General features: G+C 40.7%; 1 protein-coding gene across 1 annotated transcript in view; it reads left to right on the forward strand.

The window, feature by feature from the left end:
- CD109 (CD109 molecule) overlaps nt 1-25,722 on the forward strand; it is a 110,869-nt gene that overhangs the window by 83,143 nt on the left and 2,004 nt on the right. The window contains exons 23-32 of the mRNA XM_036249359.1: nt 3,360-3,536; nt 11,116-11,197; nt 12,737-12,965; nt 14,759-14,924; nt 16,680-16,870; nt 17,414-17,569; nt 18,541-18,606; nt 21,630-21,772; nt 22,815-22,962; nt 24,734-24,836. Of these exons, the coding sequence (XP_036105252.1) occupies nt 3,360-3,536; nt 11,116-11,197; nt 12,737-12,965; nt 14,759-14,924; nt 16,680-16,870; nt 17,414-17,569; nt 18,541-18,606; nt 21,630-21,772; nt 22,815-22,962; nt 24,734-24,836 (1,461 nt within the window). The remainder of the gene's footprint in view (nt 1-3,359; nt 3,537-11,115; nt 11,198-12,736; nt 12,966-14,758; nt 14,925-16,679; nt 16,871-17,413; nt 17,570-18,540; nt 18,607-21,629; nt 21,773-22,814; nt 22,963-24,733; nt 24,837-25,722) is intronic.

Consider the following 25,722-nt stretch of genomic DNA (forward strand, 5'->3'; position numbering starts at 1 on the left):
GGCTAGCAGGGATGGAACCTGGACCATCTCTGTGTGCATGCGAATCACCCAGGCGTCTTGTTTAAGGGCAGGCTCTAGTTTAGTGGACCTGGGCTGGGGCCTAGGATTCTGCATTTCTGACAAGCTGCCAGCTGATGCTTTTGGCGTGCAGACCACTTTTTGAGTAGTAAGGCCCCATTATTTTATTTTATTTTATTTTTATCCTCACCCGAGGACATTTTTCCATTTTTTGTACAGATAGAGTGGGGGGAGAGAGAGGAAGAGAGAGAGAGAGAGAGAGAAACATCGATGCGAAAGGGACACATTGAGTGGCTGCCACCCGCACGACCATCCAGGGCCGGGGACAAACTGCAACCGAGGTACATGCCCTTAGCGGGAACCGAACCCGGGTCTCTCTGGACCGCAGGTGGACGCTCTAACCGCTGAGCCAAACGGGCCAGGGCGTAAGGCCCCATTATAATGTGGCTGCAGGGGGAGGCTGTTTCCAAGGAGAGAGCTTTGCTTCTGTGGCTCTCACGTCCTGCTAAGTATCGGATTTCTGTGGCACTTTGTAAAAACACAAATGTCTGGGCTCGACCCTCAACCTCCTCAATCAGAATCTCTTGGGCTAAGGCTAGGGTACGTATATTTTGCAAAAGGTTCCAAAAGGTTGGGAGCTACTGCTGAGGGCAGATGTCTGTGCGGGACATGAGCCACCTTTACAGTAGGGAGCCACCGCTGACTTCGGGCACCCTTTCCAGTCTCCTTCCGGTACGCTAAAAGTACTTTTGAATCCACTAATAAGTAGATCTTCCGCACAGTTTGTTTATATAGTTGTGCTTAATAAAAAAATGGAAGAAAATGTTTAAAATAAAGACATCTAAATAGTTTGGTTTTCAAGGTGTTAGGGCCTTAGGCACTTTCTCAGAGATGCTTTTAAATCTCATCTGCAGGTATAATCTTTTTATTATAATCTCAAATAACCACTTCCTCTATAGAGGACTTTCTCTGGAGCCTTAGATATGACTCCTTTTTTTTTCTTTTCATTCATTCATAAATTTTTTATTTTTACAGATGTGCCTCCTTTAGATATGACTCTTTAACAAGAATTAAATAAGCTCTTTATTTAGGGGAATAAATTCTGCCTAGCCATCTCCCACCATGTTGGGGTGCTGTGAGGAGGCAGGCCATGTGTGCACACCCCCATACACATATGTGCACTCAAAGGGAAGAAGCCTTAGATTTTACATGTGTACCCCCTCTCCTGGCATTGGAATGAATCTCTCTGGGGTCACTGAAGTGCACTGAGGTTTACTTTATAAGTCTGACATTAATGCCCTGGCCGGTTTGGCTCAGCAGTTAGTGTTGGCCTGCTCACCAGAGAGTCCTGGGTTTGGTTCCCACTAAGGGCATGTACCTCGGTTGTAGTTTGTCCCTGGCCCCGGTTGTGGTCGTGTGGGTGGCAGCCACTCAATGTGTCTCTCTCACATCGATGTTTCTCTTTCTCTCTTCCTCCCTCTCTATCTGAAGATGTAAAAATGTCCTCCGGTGAGGATTAAAAAAATAAGTTTGATGTTAGGAATGATCTTTCAGCCCTGGTTGGTTTGTCTCAGTGGTTAGGGTGTCCTGGGTTCGATTCTGGTCAAGGGCATGTACCTCTGGTTGTGATTCATCCTCGGCCCTGGTTGGGGTTGTGCTGTAGGCAACCAGTTGATGTGTCTCTTTCTTATCGATGTTTCTCTCTCTTTCCCTCCCTCCTTCTCTATCTGAAGATAAATGGAAAAATATCCTTGGGTGAGGATTTAAAAAAAAAAAAGAATCAGCCCTGGCCGGTTTGGCTCAGTGGTTAGAGCGTTGGCTTGCGATCCCGAGAGACCCGGGTTCGGTTCCCGCTAAGGGCACGTACCTCGGTTGCAGTTTGTCCCCGGCCCTGGTTGGTCGTGCGGGTGGCAGCCACTCAATGTGTCCCTTCACATCGATGTTTCTCTCTCTCTCTGTTCCTCTCTCTCCCTCCCGCTCCATCTGAACAAAAAATGGAAAAATGTCCTCGGGTGAGGAAAAAAAAAAAAAGAATCATCTTTCAGGTTTTATTTTTATATGGTATTTATTTTAAAAAGATTATTTGGTAGCCCAGAATGTGTGGATGTTAGCTTGCTTCTTCGAATTTTGAGAGTCTAAGTTTATGTTCACATTGAGTATTAGAAACAGAACCTGCAGTGGTAATAATATAACCTTTATTTATATCTTTGTGTTAACATCTACAGTTTAACATATGGTAGTGTGGCTGTAGCTTACTCATATATGAAAGACTTCTTCTCTTTTTGGATTTATTATTTTATTTTATTGATTTATTTTTTTATCCTCACCTGAGGACATTTTTTTCCATTTATCTTTAGACAGATTAGGAGGGAGGGAGGGAGAGAGTGAGAGAGAGGCAGAGACAGAGACAGAGAAACATCGATGCGAGAGAGACACATTGACTGGTTGCCTCCTGCGTGACCCCAACCAGGGCCGGGGACAAACCGCAATCGAGGTGTGTGCCCTTGGCTGGAATCGAACCCGGGTCTCATTGGTCTGCAAGGCTGACGCTCTAACCGCTGAGCCAAACCGTCCAGGGCTCATTATTATTATCACTTTTTAAAGAATCAGATTTTCATTTGGCATTTGGACTTGGAATGGTATAAGTTTCTAAATTACGAAGAAGAATATTCTTCTCCATATAGCTCAACCACAATGGGGTCAGAATTAGAACTCAACCTCTATATCTCTAAATTATTACTTATTTTCCTGAGTCATGGTGTTAGAATGAGGGAAGAGAAGTTGTTTAAGCATGTTTTGTTTAATTTTATATATTACTTTGAAGACTATTTCTAACCTTTCTGATCCTGAAAGCCATTGAGATGCTCATATTTGTCAGCCCCACTTTGTCATTGCTGAATGGAGCACACTGAAAAATATTTTAACTCCTCTCCTTTAAAAAAATCATTTCTCAAGTGTTTGTAGTGTATTATTCAGAAATCAGAATGAAGTTCTATTTATGTGAAGAATAATAATAAAAAACCCCATTTCTTTCCTATAGAAGAATGATGGTTTGCTAATGGTTAATTCCTGACATTTTTGTTCGAGAATTATTTTTTAAACTTATTTTTGCCGAGCATATGCCTGTATTTTTAGCTGAGCTAAAAAGTGTCCTAATTTGCCATGTAACTGATCTACAAGCTCAGTATCACTGTTGCTCTTTGACCCATCATCTTAAGAACTTGACGTAGTGTCTGCTCCGTTCTGCGCGCTGGACGCTGTCCGGGGTCAGTGGACGTCTCTTCGCCACCAGGTCCAGGTATTGAGCATTTGCTGAGCGTGTTGCCATTTCGTGCTTTCAGGAGATCTTCTCGGCTCTTCCATCAATGGCTTGGCCTCGCTGATTCGGATGCCTTATGGCTGTGGCGAACAGAACATGATAAATTTTGCTCCAAATATCTATGTCTTGGATTACCTGACTAAAAGTAGACAACTGACAGAGAGTTTAAAGGAAAAAGCCCTTTCATTCATGAGACAAGGTAAGCATTTTAGAAATGTACTTTTATTTGTAATGTTTTTTTTTTAGGCGGAGTTCACCCTAGACCAGTGGTTCTCAACCTTCCTAATGCCGCAACCCTTTAATACAGTTCCTCACGTTGTGGTGACCCCCAACCATGAAATTATTTTTGTTGCTACTTCATAACTAATTTTGCTACTGTTATGAATTGCCATGGGAAATATGTGTTTTCCGATGGTCTTGGGCGACCCCTGTGAAAAGGTTGTTCAATCCCCAAAGGGGTCGCGACCCACAGGTTGAGAACCGCTGCTGTAGACCGTTCTTTAAAGCACCTTTTGTTTTGCTGTGATTGTGGGACTGGATGGTGCTGAAACGTGCTGGGAGCTGGAGCGATGGGAAGCTATCACCATTCTTCCTGCAGCTTGTTGTTTTCATTTCTGCTCAAATGTTTGTGAAGGAGTTGGTTTCCCGGGGGGGTGGGAGGGTTGCACTTTAATAAGGGACCTGAAATTTAAAGCTACTTAAACATCTAAAGGAATGAATGTTCATTCGTTCATTAAACATCTAGTGCCAGGGTCCTTTCTGGTGCGGAGGAGGCAGGGCAGCCAGTCCTTTCCTGTCACGGATCCCCCATTCAGTGAAGACATTCTGCACAGGCACACATGTGGTGTCCCATGTGGGACCTTCTCAGAGCATGTGAAATGTCAAGCAGATGGTTATGAGAGAACTGTTTGCACGGGGCGGCCCAGCTTGACCCTCAGAAAATGCCACACTGGTGGTGACTCTACCCTGACTCCTTGGGAAGCTCATGCTGTTTGCAGACACCAGATACTGCAACTTGCTAATATCAGCGGGTCACAGAAGTTGAATGCTTGCTGTGTGGCAGGCCGTGTTCCCAACACTTGACATCTAATCTCTCAGTTAATGCTCACGATCAGTAGTATCCTTCTCTTTTTACAGATGAGGAAACCGAGGCACAGAACACTGAACTCATTTGCCCAGGGTCACAGAGCCAGCGAGTGGCACAGCTAGGGTTCGAACTGCAGATGTTCTTTGTGCTATCATGGCGTGTGCCGTGCTAAAAACAGTGAGGTCTTTGCACATTGCCATAATGTGCAAGATTTAAGGAGATGAGGGAAACATATTTGAAATGGCCATAATTTAACTCCACAGTTTTTGAAAACAAGATTCCAACTTGTATTCAAAATGTAATTTGGCTGGTTTCAAGAGGAGGGTATGTAGGACCTAGACTGTTGGGAAGATTGAGATATTTTAGCACTAGTTAGTTGCATCTAACTAGGGAGTTTAGGTCTAAAGTCAGCAAGTGAATCTCCTCTATTCTGCCTCTAAAAACAAATGGCAAATTCTTCCCCTCTCTCCATCCCATGGCTAATTGTTCCATTCAGATGCTGCCCGGCCCAGCTGGCCTGCTCCAGGGGCTGTCTGAATAGATTCTCTGCTTCTCTGCTCACAGTCTCCACATATTATAAAAGGGAACTTTTGCTAATATCAAAATCATGTCTCCTCCCTGCCTGAAATTCTCCAAGGGTTCCTGGCCTCATCCTGCAAGGCCCTGCGTGAACTGGCCTGGCCTCCATCTCCCTTCTTGTCTGATGCTGCCTTTGGCTGCCCGTCTGGCTGCATCGGGAGCTTCGGGGCCTTTAAACTTGTTCTTCCTGCTCCGGAGGCTCTTGCCCCAGATCTTTCCGTTGCCGGCTCCTTCTCATCGCTCAGGGGCTGTTTTCCTCAGACTGGCCTTTTCCTGACTGCTTAGTGACTGTCATTCGTACTATTCCATTTTATTTTATTCATCACACTTAACATTCTTTAAAATTATTACTTATTTTTTTTTTAATAATCAGTCTCCTGCACTAGAAGGTAAGCTCCCTGACAGTGGGGACCATGTTCACTGTCTTCTCCATTGCATCCCTATATGGGCACCTCAGTAAATACAGAATGGATGGACGCGCTGCCCTCGATATGAACTTCTCTGGGCTTTAGGTTCAGCATCCTCAGGTGGGGATGGGACCTGGAAGGCCTCCCAGGTGCTTCCACACGCAGCGGTTGTTTGTAAACCCTGAAGGCTGTGCGGGCCCTGGCATGTCCTTATCAGCTGGGAAACGTGAACAGGGGTTCACCTTTTGAGCTGGTGGAGTGGTTCAGGGGAACTCCCCTAAATGCATCATTTCACATGCTGAACTGGATCATACTTCAAAGTGGTGGGCAGAAACTTCTTGGTATAATGATTTTTGTTATGAAATCAGTGTCTCATTTCAGAGACTCTGTTTTTTCTTTTGCCATCACAGTTGCCAAAGTCCTTTAAATATACCGTCGTCGTTTTTATTTTTTAAGAAATTAAAGTGGCTTTGGTGTGAGTCATGATTATATTATTTAAATGTCATTTATGAACAGCGCATTGTTTTACTTAAATCATGCTTGGCCCAGGAGCCCTGTAACCTAACCCGTTGTTTTTTGGTCAAAACAACAGCTACATCATTGAGTGAAGTGTCCTGAGCTGTCAAAAGAAAGCTAGAACTGTAAAATGAAAGCTGTTTTTGATAAGGACCTGAATCTGTTAACGAGAGATTTAAAACACTTGTTTTCCTCAGATATTTAAATCATAGTGTCTGCGGCGCAGTTTCTCAAGTGAGACTCAGACCGGGCTTAGTTGAAAACACATTATATTTTCTCTGTTGACATAAAAACAGGCGAAAGGTAGGTTTCAGAAGTCTGATGCCACCTTTGGTCATCGCAAGAATGGCTAGAGGTAATAGTGAAGATGTCACCGAAAACCTGGTCAAGTTCTCATTTTCCATTTCATGGCACAGAGAGGAAGAAGTTGTTGATGATTATTTATCTTTTAGTACAAAGAATATTTTTACCAGGTTTTTTTTTTTTTTTTAAACCAGAGAAAGTGATATAGTCATAGGGAACTGATTTTACTCCTTTAATCTATATGTGATTTTTGACTCCTGAGGTAAACCACATCCAGAACATTATTTTGTGTGTTTCTGTGAATAGTACTTTCATATTTACTGTGATGCATTGTAAATATTTTACATTCGTGGCTATTTCAAAGAAGAGTCGTGACCCAGCGCGTGTGGGTCTTTGCTGGCCCGTTATAAACGGCAGTTCATGTGGACTTCTTCTGTATTTTATTTGTCAGTGTCTGTGAATTCTGATTATGCAGTATTTTTACTTTCTAACCCAAGAGCTATTCATAAAACTCCGAACTTAAAGGCTATACTCTTACTTTCTCATAAACTTCTGGAGAACAGCATGTTTTTGCCTTTCTCACCTGTCATGATGAAAAGTCTCCAAGTTGGGTGACCGCACTCGAACACTGAGTTGTTGTATTAATGACAACCATTAGGACTGAGCCGACAATGTCCCTTCTGCGTACGGCATGGGTGACTTGTGGATGGGCCACCGAGGGTTCTCCCAAGATGCTTTCAGATGAGGACGGGAATCTCCCTCCCTCCAGGACAGTCCTGCTGGCTCCTCTCTTTAGGTTCTGATTCTCTCCTCTATTTTGCCCTGGGAGCAGGGCTGGTGGTTTAGATTCTCAGTTTTATCTAAACCAGCTCAAGAAATGCACTCCCCAATGGGAGATTGTCCGAGAGTCCTCCCCTCCTCTGGGCTGGCTGCCCCTGCTAGAAGAATGGTGCTAGTTGTTGATGTTAATGGGGGCTTTTGGAGGTCAGCCACCTGAGGGGTAATTTCCATAAGCACTGATCTCATCTCCATGAGCTCATCTCTGACCTGTTTTACAATAACTCATACTTGGAACTGCAGTTGTTGATGTGATTTTGGGGCTTGGAGGCACAGGGTCTTCTTCTGGACGGTGGTTCTTCCTTTCACAGGAGCGCCTCCTGCAGTGATGGAGGGCCTGGACCCTTCCTTGCTTTCTTTCTTCTTCTTTCTTCTCTCCTCTGCTTTCTCCCCTCCCCTCCCCTCCCCTCCCCTCCCCTCCCCTCCCCTCTCCCCTCCCCTCCCCTCCCCTCCCCTCTCCCCTCCCCTCCCCTCCCCTACCCCTCCCTCCTCCCCTCCCCTCCCCTCCCCTCCCCTCCCCTCCCCTCCCCTCCCCTCCCCTCCCCTCTGTCAGATTGGGTTCAATTAAACTCTACCTGCTGGAGTTAGTCCTGAATTGGACATTGAGGGGAATGTCTTGGACTCTTTTGCTAATTTCCTCTGTGAAGACTAGACAGTTATTCTGCTCCTCTGTGATCCCTGACTAGCTCTGTAAAAGGAAGAGATTTTACTTTTTTTTTTTTTGTCAAGGTTATATGAAAACTAAAAACATATTAAAGTGAACTAAAGTAGTATGATATGAAATGCCTATCATTTAACTTTTTTTCATTCTTGTTTGATTTTTTGAACATGTAGAACATTAATATCCTTCCAAAAGGCAAACCTATTCTAAAAGGTATATGCAAAGGTTATCTGTGCCTCTTGTACCCCTTCTCCCTACTCCTTACAGGCAATACTTCCTTACTTTCTAGTTTTTCTCTCTCTCTCTCTCTCTGCAGAAATGAACATCTACACATATGTTTTCTTGTTTCTTTTTCTTACATGAAAGGTAGTATACTATATATGCTATTTTAGACTTTGCCTTTTTCACTTAATAATATATCCAGCAAATTACTACACATCAGTTCAGAGAAATAGTCCTCATTCTGTTTTTCACAGCTGCTTGGGCCTGCATTGTGTGTATGTCTGCAGTTTATTCAACCAGTGTCTAATTTGGGGGCATTTCGGTTACTTCCAATATATTTGCAATGACAAATAATGCTCCAGTGAATAAACTTTTACATGTATATGTTTGTATTGTTGGAGGTGTTTCTTCAGGAGAGTATCTTAGAAGTGGGATTTTTGAGTCACAAGGTGTAGACATTTTCCTACATAGCACTTGTATCATCTAAATCCCCCCAGCAATGATGAGTACTCCTTACAGCCTCCCCAACAGAGTGAATGGTCGAGGTTTGACTTTTTGATAATGTGATGGATGAGAAATGGCACCTCAAGGTAGCTTGAATTTGCATGTCATCTACTGTGAAGATGAATATTTTTCCTATGTTAAGTTCCATCTTTCTTTGTTTTTTTTTATAAAATGTCTGTTCTTTTATTCATTTTTTTCTTACAGAATTTTAAATATTTTCCTCTAAACTTAAAAATGTTCTTTATATATATATAAATAAATGTTATAATAAATTAAACATAGACATAAAATTTGTATATTAATATTAGGGATATTTAGCCATTTGTTTCTATGTGCTGCAAATATTTTCTTCTAATTCATCATCTGTCTTTTAACTTTGCTAATAGTGTGCTATGACATGAAAAGTTTAAAACAAATTTTTTTGTAGTCAGATTTATCAACATTAAAACAGAGTTGGCTGGTTGGAAAGTCTTCCTTCTGTCCATGTAATGAAATGATACCTATTGCTTATTGAGAGCTTGCCATGGAAAAGGTGCTGTGCTAAGGACTTTTCATATACATACGTCATTGAAAGAGCTCTCTGAGCCTGGCTGGTGTGACTCAGTGCTTGAGCATCGACCCACGCACCAAGAGGTCTCCGGTTCAATTCCTGGTCAGGACACATGCCCAGGTTGTGGGCCAGATCCCCAGTGGGGGACATGCAGGAGGCGGCCGATCGATGTTCTCTCTCATCGATGGTTCCATCTCTGTCTCCCTCTCCTTTCCTCTCTCTCTAAAATCAATACAGAAAAACAAATTTAAAAAAAAAAAGTCTCTGAAAGAATAGGAAACAGCAGTTTTGCAGACAGACCTTGGCTAAGGCCTCGTTTCAGTACCTACCAGCTGTGTGACTTAGCACAGGGTGTATTCGAGTTCCAGTTTCATCATCTATACAAAGGGATAATCCCAGCCTTGGCCTGAGTCTCGGGTTTGATTCCCATCAAGGGCACGTACCTTGGTTGCGGTTCATCCCCAGCCCTGGTCAGGTCGTGCGGTAGGCAACCAGTCGATGTGTCTCTCTCATGTCGATGTTTCTCTCTCTCTCCCCCCCCCTTTTCTCCCTCCCTTCCTCCCTCTCTCCCTCCCTCCCTCTCACTCTGATGATAAATAGAAAAATGTTCTTGGGTGAGGATTAAAAAGAAAATAATTAAAAAGGATAATCCCAGCATCTACCTCATAGGGTTGTTGTGAGTGGGTCCTGAAAAGGGCTTTGAACAGTTCCTGACCCACAGTGTTGGATGAAAGTTGGCTATTTAATTGCGGTGCCATAAAATTTTAGTTTTAAACATAAAGAGTATAACCTAACACCCTCTTCTCGTCTCCAAATTAAGCAAAATTCTGTCACCATTTAAATGTGCTTTATATTTCTTTTACCATAGGTCTTAAAGATCACCATGAAAGTGTGTTGTTTTCTGCATGTTTTGTCTTACTGCAGCTTAAATCGGCTCCTCAGATCTGGGGTTTCTTGTGGAGAGGCTTGTGGAGAAAAACGTGGGGTGTGGCAAGAGCAGATCAGTTGTAATTTAAAAATATTAACGCTCATGTTTGGTAATCAAATATGAATAATTATAATTATTGATGCTTCCAAAATGTGGTATTCATAAAGTAAAAATTTTTGTTACTAGAATTTACTAGGGGTTGAAGTCAGCATGTTACAAATGCTGACGGCTGCCAGGCTCAGGTGTGCCCTCCCCTGCCTGGAGCGGAATCCTGACATTTTCTGGAAGAATTCGTGGTTATCAGAGAATCAGTGATGGTACCTGGAGATGGAAATGTTCTTGACTCTTGCTCATGCTTGACTTTTAAGGATAAATTATTGCTTTTTAACTTCATTTTTAGCAAGTTAATCTGTCGTGGGTTGTTTGGTGAATCTCGAGTGTTTGGGCTATGATTTCTGACTGACTAGACTTTGAAATCTGCGAGCATCGCTTTGCAAATATGAAACATCTGTTTTTGTTAAAGCAGGCACATGAACCTTAGCCCCCTCCCCAGCTTACTTCTGTAGTGAGACTTCATTGTCACCAGCAAGGTTTTGTTTGTTTGTTTTCAGTGAGAACTTAGAATTGACATGGTGAGCAGACCAGTTGGTCTTTGGTTTATCTCAGTTGGTCATGGCCAAAATATTTTAGAGGCATTGTCTTCGACTATTTAACAATCCCCCATTTCTCCAACCCCCTCCATTGCTGGCCTAAAAGGAGAAAGCATTTTTGCACTCAGTTTTAGCTTTAAACTTTACTTGTGATATTCTAGATTTTTTCTTAGCTAGCTAGCAATTTTAGGTGACTAAGCATTGAAACCACTGGAGAGACAACCCCAGAGTTAAATAAAACTCTGTCTTTAATTTGCTTGCTTTTGAGTGGCTGGAATTGTTGTCTATGTTATAGCATTCTAAATTTACTTTAATGTGGGGGATATCACAGTTGTTATTTTATGCATTATGCTTTTGAGAAATTCTGGTATTTTGCATTTTCCACAGAACTTAACATGGAAAGCAGTCAACATTAGTTGCTGATTTGACGTCTTCTTTCGCATTCTCTCCCCGTGTTCCTCAATATGAATGCATGATTAGAACTTCCATTCAATGCAAGTTGATTACATTGATTATCTCTTTCGGTGTCTTCAGGTTACCAGAGAGAACTTCTCTATCAAAGGGATGATGGCTCTTTCAGTGCTTTTGGGAATGACGACCCTTCTGGGAGCACCTGGTAAGTGTTCTGCCTAACAGAACATATCCTTGTCATGGGATGGGCTCTCACGAGGTCACGATGGCCATGAAAGTGACAGATGTGTTGTATATACAGGCTCTGAGGCTGCTTTTCCCATAGCCTGGCTGTAAAAGAGATTCTCCTTTTAAAATATGAGTTTAAAACACTAATGAAGTAAGTGTTTTAGTTTATAAGAGATAGGTCATAAATCCTCCTTTGGCAGAAAAAGCAGAAAGAAAAATACCACATGATGATGGTCGGGCTGACAAGAAAAATCAGTTTAAAATACTGGGTGATTGTGATATAGTTTTTTCTTTAATTGACATGATTGACATAAATTTTATGTTAATGTAATCAGTGTAGTTTGATTAAGGTTATTGTTATTGTTATTTTTTTGTGTGCTGAACAGTGATGGAATTAAGTAATGGATATCTAGAGTTTCCTCCAGGATGGAGTCTCTGCATGGCTGATTTTGGATGATTGCTCTCTCTCCTTGCTTTCTCCGTACTATCTTCAATTCTATATTCCACTCAGAAGAAGACTGATTGTATTAGTCGGGTTGGACAGGGCATGCTGTGGTAACAACCCCTTAAATCATGATAGTTTATTTACAAGAGAGGTTTCTTTGTTATACATGCTGCATTTCCATGTGGGCCAGCAGGGGGCACTGCAGCCCGTGCTTCACCTGCCACCATCCTACCTCACCAGGAAGCTCCAGGCTTTAGTATCAGCCCTGACATGATTGGATGCTGCAGCCTGAGTGTAACATTTCTTTCTCTCTTTTATCATCAGAACTGGTCACATGGCCATGCTTAACTTCAGGGAGGCAAGGAAGTGAATTCCTCTGCATCTTCAAAGTAAAAGAGAACTGGATATTATTGAATATTAGTAATATTTACCACACTAAATCTTTTATAGGATGAAACAGATCTGGTTCAAATTTCCTTTTGGCATGGATCAGGATGCAGATTCATAAATAGAAAGATTTCAGTGTTTGCTTGACATTCTTTTCACGTCAATATTGAGTGTTCTGTAGCAGGGATCTGCCAACTTTTTCTGTAAAGGTTCAGATAGTAAATATGTTAGGTGTTACAGGCCACATGGTATCTCTGTTGCATATTCTTCTCTCTTCTCTCACCCCTCTCTCTTTCTTCATTTAAAATTTTTTTTTGTGTGTGTGTGGTATGTGCCCCTAGCGGGAACCGAACTCTGGACTCTCTGGTCTGTAGGCCGACACTCAACTGCTGAGCCAAACTGGCCAGTTAAAAAATATTTTTAGATGGAGAGTGGAGCGGGGAGAGGTACAAAAAATGGATTTGGCCCATAGGCTATAATTTGCTGACTCCTGTCCTATAGGAAAGAAAACACCCATTTCCTCTATTTTCTTCCTTTTGTTTTTTTCTTCACTGATGCTCCCTTTGGTGACTTTTCTGATGGGGAAAAAAGTGTTGTTATTGCTGGTGTTTTTCTTGCTCAGTGTTATTTGGAAGACTTTATTAATTGTATTTTATGTAATTCCTCCCCCTCCTTTTCACCAAGGTTGTCAGCTTTCGTTTTAAGATGTTTCCTTGAAGCTGATCCTTACATAGATATTGATCAGAATGTGTTACACAGAACATATACATGGCTCAAAGGACATCAAAAATCCAATGGTGCATTTTGGGAGCCAGGAAGAGTGATTCATAGCGAGCTTCAAGGTGGCAATAAAAGTCCAGTAACGCTCACAGCTTATATTGTGACTTCTCTCCTGAGATATAAGGAGCATGAGGTACTTAATCTTTAACTTCATAAACGATGGGTGAGAAATCACAAGAAAGGTAGGTCTCGATGGGTCAGACGTGTCTGGCAACATAAAGAGTTTCATAATTTTACATCACATTTGAGGTCTGACCCTGGGCACCCTTTTGTTTTGCATTTGTGGCCACATCCGGCAATCTGAAAAGAAAAATATCGACCCACTTTTTCAGAATAACTAAGAGAATTCTAAAAAATGCTTTCCAATATAAATATTGTTGTACTTGCTGTTGGTAAGATAAGTCAATACATATTTTATCATTGGAAAGGTTAATTTCTTAGGGGACAGACAATTCTTCAGAATTTGGAAGTGCATTCTATCAAATTTGGGCTGTGAAGGATTTTTTATTTCTAGAATATTATGAAGCAATTATAGTGTCTGCTAATTTAGTACAAAATACACCTACACTCTAAAAAGCATGCTAAATGGGCATGGATGTCTGGATGAGAATGACTGTACACAGAAAGTTATGCTAATGAGCTTAATTTTGCTCCAGAGCTGTCTCAATGATTGATGCTGTTACTGCTTAATGCCGACTGCATTTCACTTGATCAAAACCAGCCATTCTCACCCTGGCCAGTGTGGCTCAGTTGGTTGGGTGTCATCCTGTGCACTGAAGGGTTGCTGGTTCGATTCCCAGTCAGGGTACATGCCCGGGTTGCAGGTTTGATCCCCAGTAGGAGGTGTGCAGGAGGGAGCCAATCCATGTTTTGCTCTCACATTCATGTTTCTCTCTCTCTCTCCCTCTCTCTTCCTCTCTCTCTAAAAAGACAATAAAAATATTAAAAAACAAACCAGCCATTCTCTATATTAAGCTCCTACTATTTTCCTCACCCAGTACTAGGCTACAATGTAGAAGATAAACTTTCCCCTGAATTTAGAGCTTCAACACCTGAGATCAATGTGTTTTTATTTGAATTTGTGATATTCAATGGGAGAAACACTAGCAAAGGTTCTATACCTGAGGATATTTTTCCATTCATCTTCAGACAGAGAGGGAGGGAGACACACACACACACACACACACACACACACACAGAGGGAGGGGAGGGGAGGGGAGGAATATCAGACACATCGACTGGTTGCCTCCTGCACAACCCCGACCAAGGCTGGAATCCAACCCGTGACTCCTTGGTCTGCGGTCTGATGCTTTAACAGTGTATTTTTATTTATTTTTTAAAATTCCACTGACAGTTTATTTAAAAAATATTTTTTAAATTTTCACCAGAGGATATTTTTCCATTGACTTTATTTGAAATCTTTATTGTTGAAAATATTACAGATGTCTCCCCCTTTTCCCCCTCATTGACCCCTTCTTCCCTGACCCCACCCCCCTCCTGCTTTCCCCAAACTGTTGTCTGTGCCCATCCATTGATTTTTAGACAGTGTGTGAGGGAGGGAGGGAGGGATGGGTGGGGAGGAGAAAGAGAGAGAGAGAGAGAGAGCGAGAGCGAGAGTGAGAGAGACAAACATTGATATGACAGAGACATATCGACTGGTTGTCTCTTACACGACACAGACCAGGACCAGGGATCCAACCTGCAACTTGTGTGTTGATGCTCCAACCACTGAGCCACACTGGCTGAGCAAAGCGGTGTTATTTTTAAAACACATGGCAAATCTATAAATGTCAGTGATCATTGTTGATTCCTATTGCCTAGGACAAAGTCAGGTGCTTAATAGATGCTGAAATTATTTTGTGAATAGATACTTGAAAATAATTTTTGGGTTATTTTGAATGGTAAAATATATTTTTTTCTTTCAAGCCGAATCTTGATTTGCAAGACTCTCTCAACTTTTTGGAGTCTGAATTCAGTAGAGGAATCTCAGACAATTACACTCTAGCTCTTACAACTTACGCACTGTCGCTCACGGGGAGCCCCAGAGCCAAGGAAGCCTTGAGTATGCTGATGCAGAGAGCAGAACAGGAAGGTATGTGCGCGTCCTTTTGAGGTTATTGGTCTCATGCATTCTGAGACGCATAAATTCCGCGAGAAAGTTTTGTAGGCCAGATATGAAGTCGGTTACATTTACGTCCTCTAAATGGGAAGAAAAATGAAGCACAGAGATCACATGGGTATGCCGCGGCCGGGCTGCCTCCACTGTTCCCAAGTTTTTTAGAGAATTTCGGGGCTCGAGTGTTGTCTTCTTTTAGATATATTCTGCCAGATGTCAGTTACCCTGTGTGTTCTCTGATGCCATTTCTGGGTTGGTGACCTTGAGTGGTTGTTAAGACCTTGGTTTATGAGAGACTTGGGTTCAAATTCTGGCTCTGCTACTTCCCTGTATGAGCTACAGTCCCCGGAATTGTAAAACTGGGATAACGCCAGTTTAAGGGTTGCTGTAAGGATGAAATGAGATAATGCACAGTGTCTGTGACATGGCAAATGTGTAAAAATGGAAACTAAAATGCTAATTAATAGAAATAAAAATGCCAAAAAATACTCTTAGTGAATTATGGGTATGATATGTATATAATTTTGAATGAGGACTGCTAAGGGGCTACCAAAGGTGTTGTCACCTCCCAAATGGCCTCTATAGTCAGGGACTCAGGATGTGCGTGTGTGTGTGTGTGTGTGTGTGTGTGCATGTGCTCGTGAGGGGGTAGGTGGATGGATGGATGGATAGATAGGTATGGGGATGAGTGGGCTGAAATAGTCCACTGATTCAAAGCTCTGTTAATTCAAGAAGGGATAACTGTAGAAAATACTTTGACACTTCTGAGACTGTAGAATACTATTGTATTATTATTAGCAGTAAGTTAGATTGAATCCTTATTGCCTATTGTTGTGCTGGGGACTAGAAGGGTGTTGCATAGAGGTTGAAGCAGTCCTTGGTATTTCCTCATCTCTGCTTGGCTAGGTGGTAGTTACTACACATTCCACCTCAGTGGAATCATCATCTCATAGTATTATTTGAGGGGGAGGCACCAAATAGGATGTTACTCTAGGGGCTAGTAGGAATATCTCTAAGAAGGCTGTTGAGTTGGCCAGGATCCCTCTTTTTTTCTTGGGGGCTTAGGTTTTGAACTTATAATACCAACTTTCAGATAATGAAAAAGGAGAAGTTTCCCGGAACATTAGAGCTGGTTAATGGCAGATTCCCAGAACAGGGTTTTTTTCCAATGCATTCTAAAATATTCTGGAGATGGCCTGGTTAGAAAAGTTATGTACATTATCTTCTGGAATATAGTATGCTCTTTAAAAAATTTATAGCTATTTAGTCTAGAGCCAAACATATGGAATTTCTTTTGGAAAAATATTTTCATCAAAACATCCTCACATGGACATAAACAACAGGACTGTGGGGGGTGGGGGGGGAGGGAGCAGGAAGGAGGGTGTCAATGGGGAAAACAGGGGAAACATCTGTAACAAAAATAAACTAATTTTAAAAATCATAAAAACAAAACCAAAACCAAAAATATCCTCCCATATAAGCAATAGGAAAAGGGTGAAAATTTGTAAGTTTTAATAGTTTAAAAAGTGACATATAAGTACATGTTTATATGTGTGTGTACATGTGTGTGTTTAAATACACATCTATTAGCTTGGCATAAATACACACATATGTAGAAATATATATAAATTTTGTGTTAGTCATGTAGAACTTGGACTAGCATAAGGGTATTTAAATGGTATAAAGTGTAGTTTTTCTGTAATCGGTCACTGTCACTATTCTCTCTTGCAGGAGACACGCAGTTCTGGGTGTCATCCGTGCCCGGACTTTCTGAATCCTGGCAGCCGAGCTCCCTGGACATTGAAGTCGCGGCCTATGCGCTGCTCTCACACTTCCTGCAGCGGCAGTTTTCTGCGGGAATCCCGGTCATGAGGTGGCTAAGCAGGCAGAGGAACAGCTTGGGAGGTTTTGCATCTACTCAGGTGAGTGATGACAGTTTTTAACTTATCCACCCACCCACCCATCCACCCACCCATCCATCGTTTTAAGAAGGTTGTAGTTGTTTTTTGTGTGACTTCATAAAATTACTTGGCGGTTTAAAAGTTTAATGACTTGGGGAGGAGGGGCTCAATGGGGGAAGAAAAGGGGACCTATGTAATACTTTCAACAATAAAAATAAATTTAAAAAACGTTTAATAACGTAAGTCAAACGTTTAAGTTACTCATTTTAATTTTTTTTTCTCACCAAAGATATAAACATTGTATCTGCTGTGTATATGGAGTAAATTAGTTCCCCATCTGTATTAGCCATTTTTCCATCTGTGGTAATTGATATTGTAGACAATCAGTTCTGTCCAGCAGATATTTTCGGAGCCTCTCAAGGAGATTTAAAGATGAATAAAGAAAAATTCTACTCTCGAGGAAGGTGGATGAATGGATAGCAGGTGTCCTAAACATTACTATATTTACTCGTTGGAGACTTTGATGTACACTTACATGCACAATTGTTTTCCTTTTCTCAATAGGACACCATCGTGGCCTTGAAGGCCCTGTCTGAATTTGCAGCCCTGATGAACACAGAAAGGACACATATCCAAGTGACTGTGACGGGGTCCAGTGCACCGACTCCTGTGAAGTTTCTGATTGGCTCCCAAAACCGCTTTGTCCTCCAGATGGCAGAGGTGTGGACAAGGGGTGGTTATTTACAGTTCTGTGTAGACGGTTCCTTACTCTGGAAACTACTTTCTTTCTGTTCTGTTGACTTCAACAAAGATTTGTTCCCAGAGCTCTGTTGAGAGGCTGGGAGGAAGGAGTACACTCCTTTGGTTGAATTTGCTGAGGGGGGGACGGAAACTTTGGAAAAGGAGAAAACATGGGCACTGACATTGGGAGAATGAACACCCGCTGAGTGACTCTTCTTTGCAGGCACTGTGCTCAGTTTCTCTCCATGCGCTATTGCATTTACTCCTCAAACCAACTCTAAGGAGTAAGTACTTTTATCCCTATTGTACACCTGATAAAACTGAGGCGGAGAGAGGTTAAGAACTCGTGCAAGATGATGTTACTAATCACAGTAGAGCTACGGTTTGAACCCATGGTTTCAGAGACCATGTTCTTTTCAGCTGTACCACGTGTCCTCACTGGAGAACTGATAAAACCAGCAGTAGAATTCTTCCTTTGAAATGGAAGAAAGGCTGTGCTAGCTCCCCAAGCTTAACCCCCTGGCTTACCTTGTGGGAACTCCAAGGTGATGGATGAAGATGATCATGTCAAGGCTGGAAAGGGAGAAAGAGGAGTTACGGCAAAGTAAAAAGAAGGAAGGAACTTAGTCTTACGCAATGATGGTGTGTCACTGTGTTCTCCGCGAGGCCAGAGGATTAGGCACTGAGGGAGGTCAGCGATGACTTGTTTCTTTGCGGACCTGTCCTGGGCGCCAACGCGCACTCCTCAAGGGCAGGGGTGAGGGCACTCGGAGGGTGCGCACTTCCTCCGCCCCCGCCTAGCTTTTGACATGCGAGGCCGAGGGAAGTTCTTGGAGCTTTCCACAGATTGCTCACGCGCTCATGAGGGATCACACTGATCTCTTGTGCTACTTGGCAGGACCTAGATATGGAAAATTAGCCTTATTCATGTTTCTCCTTCCTTTATTCAGCTTGCTGTGGTAGAGCCAACTGAAGTTAATATTTCTGCAAGTGGTTTTGGATTTGCTATTTGTCAGGTATGTAATAATGTTTAGTTTTGTTTAGTTAAATTATGACATAATGATTCTGTGGGTTGGGGCACTGTTAAATCTTTAACTTAGTGTATAAAATTCTTAATGATTTATTTCTATAACTTAGGCAAGGTAAATCACTCTTTTACATAAAATCTATGGAGATGTTAGCTAATGAGTAGACAGCTACTCTATGTATTGATAATCTACTGAAAAAATATTGCTTGGCTATTATATGCTTTTTGAAGTGAGGATTAAAATCCTCCAATATTATTCATGTGAATTGTTAGGAACTCCCACCTTGTTTTATGAAAAAATGGCTCAAAATTATAATGCTGTGATTTGATAAACAAATGTGCATTTTACTTTGACTTGATAAAGTCTGTTTCTGCTGTGAACAAATAAACACATATGCATTTTACTTACAACTTAATATTCATCTAACAATATAAAGGTCAATCTGGTATTACAAGTAATTAACCTAAAGATAGGAAACGTGTCTTTTAATGTAAAATCTTCTTTAATAATAGGTGCAACGATTCAAGTATGATGCGCTCAGTGCTCTTGTACAGGAGGAAAATCCAAAGAAATCTACCTTGTATGGTGTAGGAGGGGTTAGAATAAATAGAAAGTAGTGTGAAAAATACTGAATGAAATAATTATTATATTACATAATACGTGAAAATCATAGGGACCGAAAACTATCTCATAAGAAACCCAACATAATATGTGATAGAGTAAAAAATGATTATGTGCTTGATTAGAAAACACAAACCAAACAAACCCTAAAAGATTTACTGAGAAAGTAAAAAAATTGCTATTGTAGAGAAAAGATATTTTTTCAGTAACCAAGACAGCTATTCCAGACAAGAGAGCAGTGTCTCTTGCTAAGTAGAACAAAATTTTCTGATATTCAGAACAAGTGAATGTTTTTTACAAATCAAGGAAAATTGATCACAGTTAAAAGGAATGGTATTCAGCCCTGGCCGGTTTGGCTCAGCGGTTAGAGCGTCGGCCTGCGGTCCGGAGAGACCCGGGTTCGGTTCCCGCTAAGGGCATGTACCTCGGTTGCAGTTTGTCCCCGGCCCTGGTTGGTCGTGCGGGTGGCAGCCACTCGATGTGTCCCTTCACATCAATGTTTCTCTCCCTCTCTCTCTCCCTCCCACTCTATCTGAACAAAAAGTGGAAAAATGTCCTCGGGAGAGAATAAAAAAAAAAAAAAAAAAAAAGGAATGAATGTTATTCAGTTAAAAAGACTGAAAGAGAAAAGAGTGAATAATTTGTATTGGTCTTTATTAGCAAAGATGATGTGAAAATTCTCATTCCTAAACTATCTTTCAATGTGAACAGTAAACCCAAAAGTAAATACACATGATATTTTAGATACAATTGAAAAATTATATATGTATAGTTAAGTCACCAAATCGGTTGGAACTCATTCTCGGTCAACCAAATGTAGACAGATTGCTCAAGCCAAATGACTTTTACTTGACATTTGAAGAGCACAGCAGTAAATACGGTACTTACTGGTCAAATTGTTCATCAGGTCTGTGCCTGTATCGACATGTAGAAAACAAAGGGTGGGGTGATTAAACACTTCTTGTGACGGAGAAACACATTGCAAAAAGTTGGTCATCCAGGAATAAGTTTGAGATTTCCTTTGCTTGATGTTTTTCTAAGTGCCCTGAAAAAGAATGGCAAAGAAAACTCTCTGGTTTACCATAAATATTAACCTCTTTGGGTAAGAAAATGCTAAGCTGTTGGAAATAAGCTGCAAGATCTCTGAGTGAGCAGCTGAGCTTTTCTGTGGGCCAAACATATACCCTGATACTTTCTAATAGATGGTATGAATTATGTTCCAGAGGATAAATTTAGTGGCCCTTGTTTGTTCCCTGATGATGCTGGTTCTTAAAGGATAATACATGCCATTGGAAAAACAATGATAAAAGTAATAGAGATCATCTCTCCAGTTTTACGAAACCATTCTTCAACTGCTCCAAGAATACCCTGTAATTTTAATTGTAGTTTAAGAAAGAGATGGAGAATTTCCAGAGTGAGAGAACAAGACTGATTAAGGGGATAAAGGATTATATGAGCAAAGTATGGCAGAATGAAAAGTTAGAACTCTTAGCTTTGAAAGATGGAGACTGAGAGAAAAGATTTTTAATAGTATGTAAATCCACAATGGGCACTAGAGCTTTAGTTCTGTGTGTGTGTGTGTGTGTGTGTGTGTGTGCGATTTAAGTATAAGTAAAAAATAATACATTACATAGCAATAGTAAGGCTTATGAACTGTGACATCAAAAAGGTAGAAGAGGTAAAAATTTTCAATTCCAGTTCAAAATGGCATGAGGCAGGCCTAGAAAATTCTGAGTAAATTCCCAAGATTCTGATTTTAAGATACCTTTGAAAAAAACAAAACACTGGTTCTCCCACTTTACCAGTGTTCACACAGCACCTCACATTATCGGTGGGCACAGAGTATATGCTGAAAAGACCCAGCTGACTTGAAAACTATCATTTATTTTATCATCTGAAAAATGTTGTATGATCGAAAAGAATCCTCAACAGTTGAACAGGTGTCTGTTCAACCAAGGCTCTTAGATGCTTTAGTTTTGACTTATTTTAGAGTTTCTAAGATTTTGTGTGAAAAATGACTTCATTTGGGCAGCAGAGCTTAGAAATTGGTGGATACTCTCAAGGAAGTTGGCCGTAGTTTCACTTTTTCCCAATAGGGAATGTTTTACATTCCTTGAAAAAAAACAATACCCTTGAATATCATTCATGATAGTCTATGACACTTGTTTTAGAATGTTACCTAACAATATTCTCAATTTTTAAAATCATTGCTTATAAACTCTCATAGCAATGTTTGCTAATAATGACACTTTGTTAGCTGGTAAAACTCAGTTTTTTTCTAGGTGTGAATATAGTTGAGAATCATTACCTAACATTTAGAATATATAATGACAGCAATTTGTTGCTATTTATTTCTAATGATTATTTATGCTAATTTGTTATTTTTGCAGCTCAATGTTATTTATAATGTGAAAGATTTAGAGTCTTCCAGAAGACGAAAATCAATCCAAAATCAAGAAGCCTTTGATTTAGATGTTGCTGTGAAAGATAATAAAGATGATGTCAATCATTTGAATTTGAATGTGTGCACAAGGTTGGTATCTGTTTAACTCCCTCCTCCTCTTTCTCCTTAAAAAAAAAAAAAAGACTCAAAAAGAAGATTTGAAGATTTAATTATCTTTATATATCTAACTATATCAACGCATAAGGAATGACATTTAACAAAGATTTTAGTTCAGCATTACCCTTTAGATTATAAACTAGCAATATACGAATTGCTAATTATATTCAAGCATTTCTCAATGTGTCCAAAATTATTTACAGGTTTTCTTTCTACCAGCCGCGTTTGGGTTTACCGTGCGAAAGGTCGATGGGAACTAACTCAGCAATGCCATGACCCTTCCATGTTGGATACAAACTCATTTCCATAACCACGTTGAGCTCTTTCTGCTCCAAACAGAAAGCTCTTGCCAGCCATTCATTTTAGAAAAATATTTATTTTAAAGGAGACAAAATGCTGTTGGTGCCCAGGTGCTTTGATACTGACATTGTGTACAACAGGCTGAGACCGATGCAGTGCGATAAAACTTTCCGAGGCTTGTCATTGTCTCAGGGTGGCCAAGGAAAACAGCAGATGCGCTCCAAGTATGTGGGAGAACAAAGGGAAGGACTCTCCCTCCTTTTGTAAAACCAGATGAAGAAAAGGTTGCTAAAGACTTGGCCGGGGTCTATGGCTAAGTGGTCAAGTGATGCCTCTGTTTCAGTCCCTGGCTTTCAGCTGGAAACTTCAGGGCTGTCAACTTCTGAGAAAATAAAAAGTGCAATTCAGTTTGGAATCACCATTAGAAAACAGAGTTGCTTGCTGAAAGGGTGCCTCAGTTGTACTTGTTACCACCTAAGGCACAACAAGCCTGTTACATGGCAGGCGCTTCATTAGCCTGTCAAGTGAGCGTGTTGTCAGAGCCTTATTCCTCTCGTGGTTGCCGGGTCCGAGAACTGCACACCTGGAAGGGAAGGACGAGCTGTCTTACAGTTTTCTATAGCGATTTGAAATAACGCTTGGCAGTTTTACTTGTTCTATGAAGATAGTTTGCAGCAGCTTTCGGTTTTTCTCCCATCCTTTCCTTTCGATTTAGGTTTGGGGGCCCAAAAAGAAGCGGCATGGCCCTTATGGAAGTTAACCTACTCAGTGGTTTCACCGTCCCCTCAGACGCAATTCCTCTGAGCGAGACAGTGAAGAAAGTGGAGCATGATCATGGGAAACTCAGCCTGTATTTAGATTCTGTAAGTACTAAAACCGAAGTTCCATATAGATGACCATTGACAAAGCTACCATTCATTCCTTGCGTTCAACGTCTCCCTTACTTTACACCATGTTTTCTTTAATTTGTTATTTCAGTGTTTTGTGTCTCTGAACGACTTTGATATGACCACCTTATATTTGTTCTCGTTAAAAAGACATCATTATACAATTGGTTTAAAGAGAATTGCTGTTAATGATGACCCCGATGAAAGCCTTGATAACCAAATCATTATTTCATGCCATATGTAAAATATGGAGAATTTCAAAAATTGCCTGGCCAGTGTGGCTCAGTAGATTGAGCATCATCCCAGGGGCTGAGAGATCCCAGTTTGATTCCCGATCAGGGCACACGTCTGGGCTTGATCCCCAGTAGTGGGCATGCAGGAGGCAGCCAATCAATGTTTCTCTCTCACACCGGTATTTCTGTCTCTCTCCCTAAAAAAATCAATAAAAACATATTTAAAAAAATAATTACATGTTTTAAAATGCTTTTAATAAATCCCCAAAAGGGTTAATATTCCTGCATTGACATTAGGTGCTTAAATCATAGAAGAATATTTTCAGAGGTTTGGTCTTTACATGTAATCATTATATAATTTTCATACATACTTCCCATTGCTGTATGAAAATTACTGATCCAAGAATAAGGTGCATAAAATGTGTGAGAATAATGTAAGTGAAGAATTCAAGACTCTACTTGTTATGTCTCTAAACCACTGGTGTGTAAGTTTATTCTTTTATTCTAACATTTATAAGAAATTCATAGGTTGAATTGAAATTGAATTCTAAGTGTTTTTAGGATTTCATGTTATATGTGGGGGGGTATGTATGTTTCTTATTCTAATTTTGCCAAATATGAATCAGAAATATATTGCTTCAGCAATATACCTACTTTTAAAAAGCTAGTTCCTGAATGTTCTCATTGTTTAAAAAAATAACTCCAGTTAAAAATCTCTCAAAATTAATTCAGGGTCTCTAGAATTCTTTTACTGTTCAGGCATTTTCATATACTAAATACTGCTTGAAAGCCACAGGCCTGATTGGAACTTGAAAAACAAATTTAAGGTTTTTATTTAATAATGTAATTGGTTTTGGAGTTTGTCCTGCACCTGTGATGTTCTTGTTAACAGTTATCCTAATTTGAGTGTCCATTGTGTTTTGACAGATTTATTTGGATTTCATTTACTGCTAATTGGTACATGATGGAATGTTTGAAGGAATTTATCATTTTCAGATTCCTTCACCAGTCTCGTTTGCCAAATTGGCATTAGCTGCCCTTCTTGGAGGCAAGGAGGCTGGCCTTTTGTACTTTGTATCAGTCAGTTATGGTTGTGGGGTGCACTTGCCGGCCCTGGGGTTCCCTCACGTACTGGAGAAGCGGCACCTGTGAGCTGAGGGTGATTCTGTGGAGAAGGGGCTGCTGTGAGCCATTAGCAGCACCTGCGGCGGGCGTACTGCCCGAGGCAGGCTCAGGAGCGGGAACCCTGGGGCTTGCTGCGTACTTGACCACTCAGCACCCGTCCCTCTCAGTAAAAGGCAAGGAAGAACAATACCTGTTCTGTAAGGATAGTTTTATGAGTTAGATGAGATACCTTATGTAAAGTGTTTACCACAGTATGGGGCTCGTGGATGTACTCCCTAAATGTTAGTTTCTTTATCTGTTTCTTAAAATGATGAGAAAAAGAATGATCTTTTACTGATTCGTGAACACAGAGTCTGCCACTTCCTTAAAAGTCTTTTGTATTTTTCAAGGTAAATGAAACCCAATTTTGTGTTGATATTCCTACTGTGAGAAACTTCAAAGTGTCAAATACACAAGATGCTTCCGTGTCCATAGTGGATTACTATGAACCAAGTAAGTGCGTTCTGAAGTTCCTGTTACTTTAGGAGTTAAGACATTCATTCATTCATTCATTCATTCATTCATTCATTCATTCATTCATTCATTTGTATACTCATTAATTCATCTGTTCAAGTGGTCACCGACTGGATTAGTTTAGTGTTGGGGGTAGTGTTGGGGAAAGTGTAGGAGGTAGGGGAGCAGGAGGTAAGCTTTCCATTGAAATGTAGACAGTTGATCATTTACAAAGGTCACATGATAGCATTTAGCAGGTGATATTAAAAAGTGATGCTTTTGCTCATAATGTTTTAGGTTTTTAACTCACAAATTTACAAAGAGAACTTGACATTAAGAGTCCAGTTATATTTAGTTTCCAAGGTTTTGCTTCTATTCCAAGTACTCACTCCATCTAGATTTTATTTTACTGGGAGTCCTTCAGGACGGCACAGGAATAGCATGGGCCTGGAAACAAGTCAGCTGCATGTAAGTTTCTTCACTGAGGGAGTCTGTTGTTTTGCTAAAAATTATACATTGTAACCGGGTTTTTTTTTTTTTTTTTAGCATATTGAAAAAAATATAATTTGAGCTTTGATTATAAATGGTAACTTCTTATTTTATAAAATGTTAGAAGTTTAGGATGTGGAAGTGGAGATCTGGTTTGAAGATCATCTAAGTTAATCAGGACAAATCTGCAGTCAGTCACAGTGACATTTTGTGGCTTTGTGACCTCACAGCTGATGTTTCTACTGGTAATAAGACTTACCCTGTAAAAACACTCCTGGTGGCTTAGAATCATCAGAATGCATGAGAATCGTGTGTGTGTGTGTGTGTGTGTGTGTGTGTGTGTGTTAGGTAGTTGTAGACAATTACACTTGAAAATAAAATGAAGTTGAAGTTGTTG

The sequence above is a fragment of the Molossus molossus genome, unplaced genomic scaffold, assembly GCF_014108415.1.
Source record: "Molossus molossus isolate mMolMol1 unplaced genomic scaffold, mMolMol1.p scaffold_m16_p_8, whole genome shotgun sequence".
Classification (NCBI taxonomy): domain Eukaryota; kingdom Metazoa; phylum Chordata; class Mammalia; order Chiroptera; family Molossidae; genus Molossus; species Molossus molossus.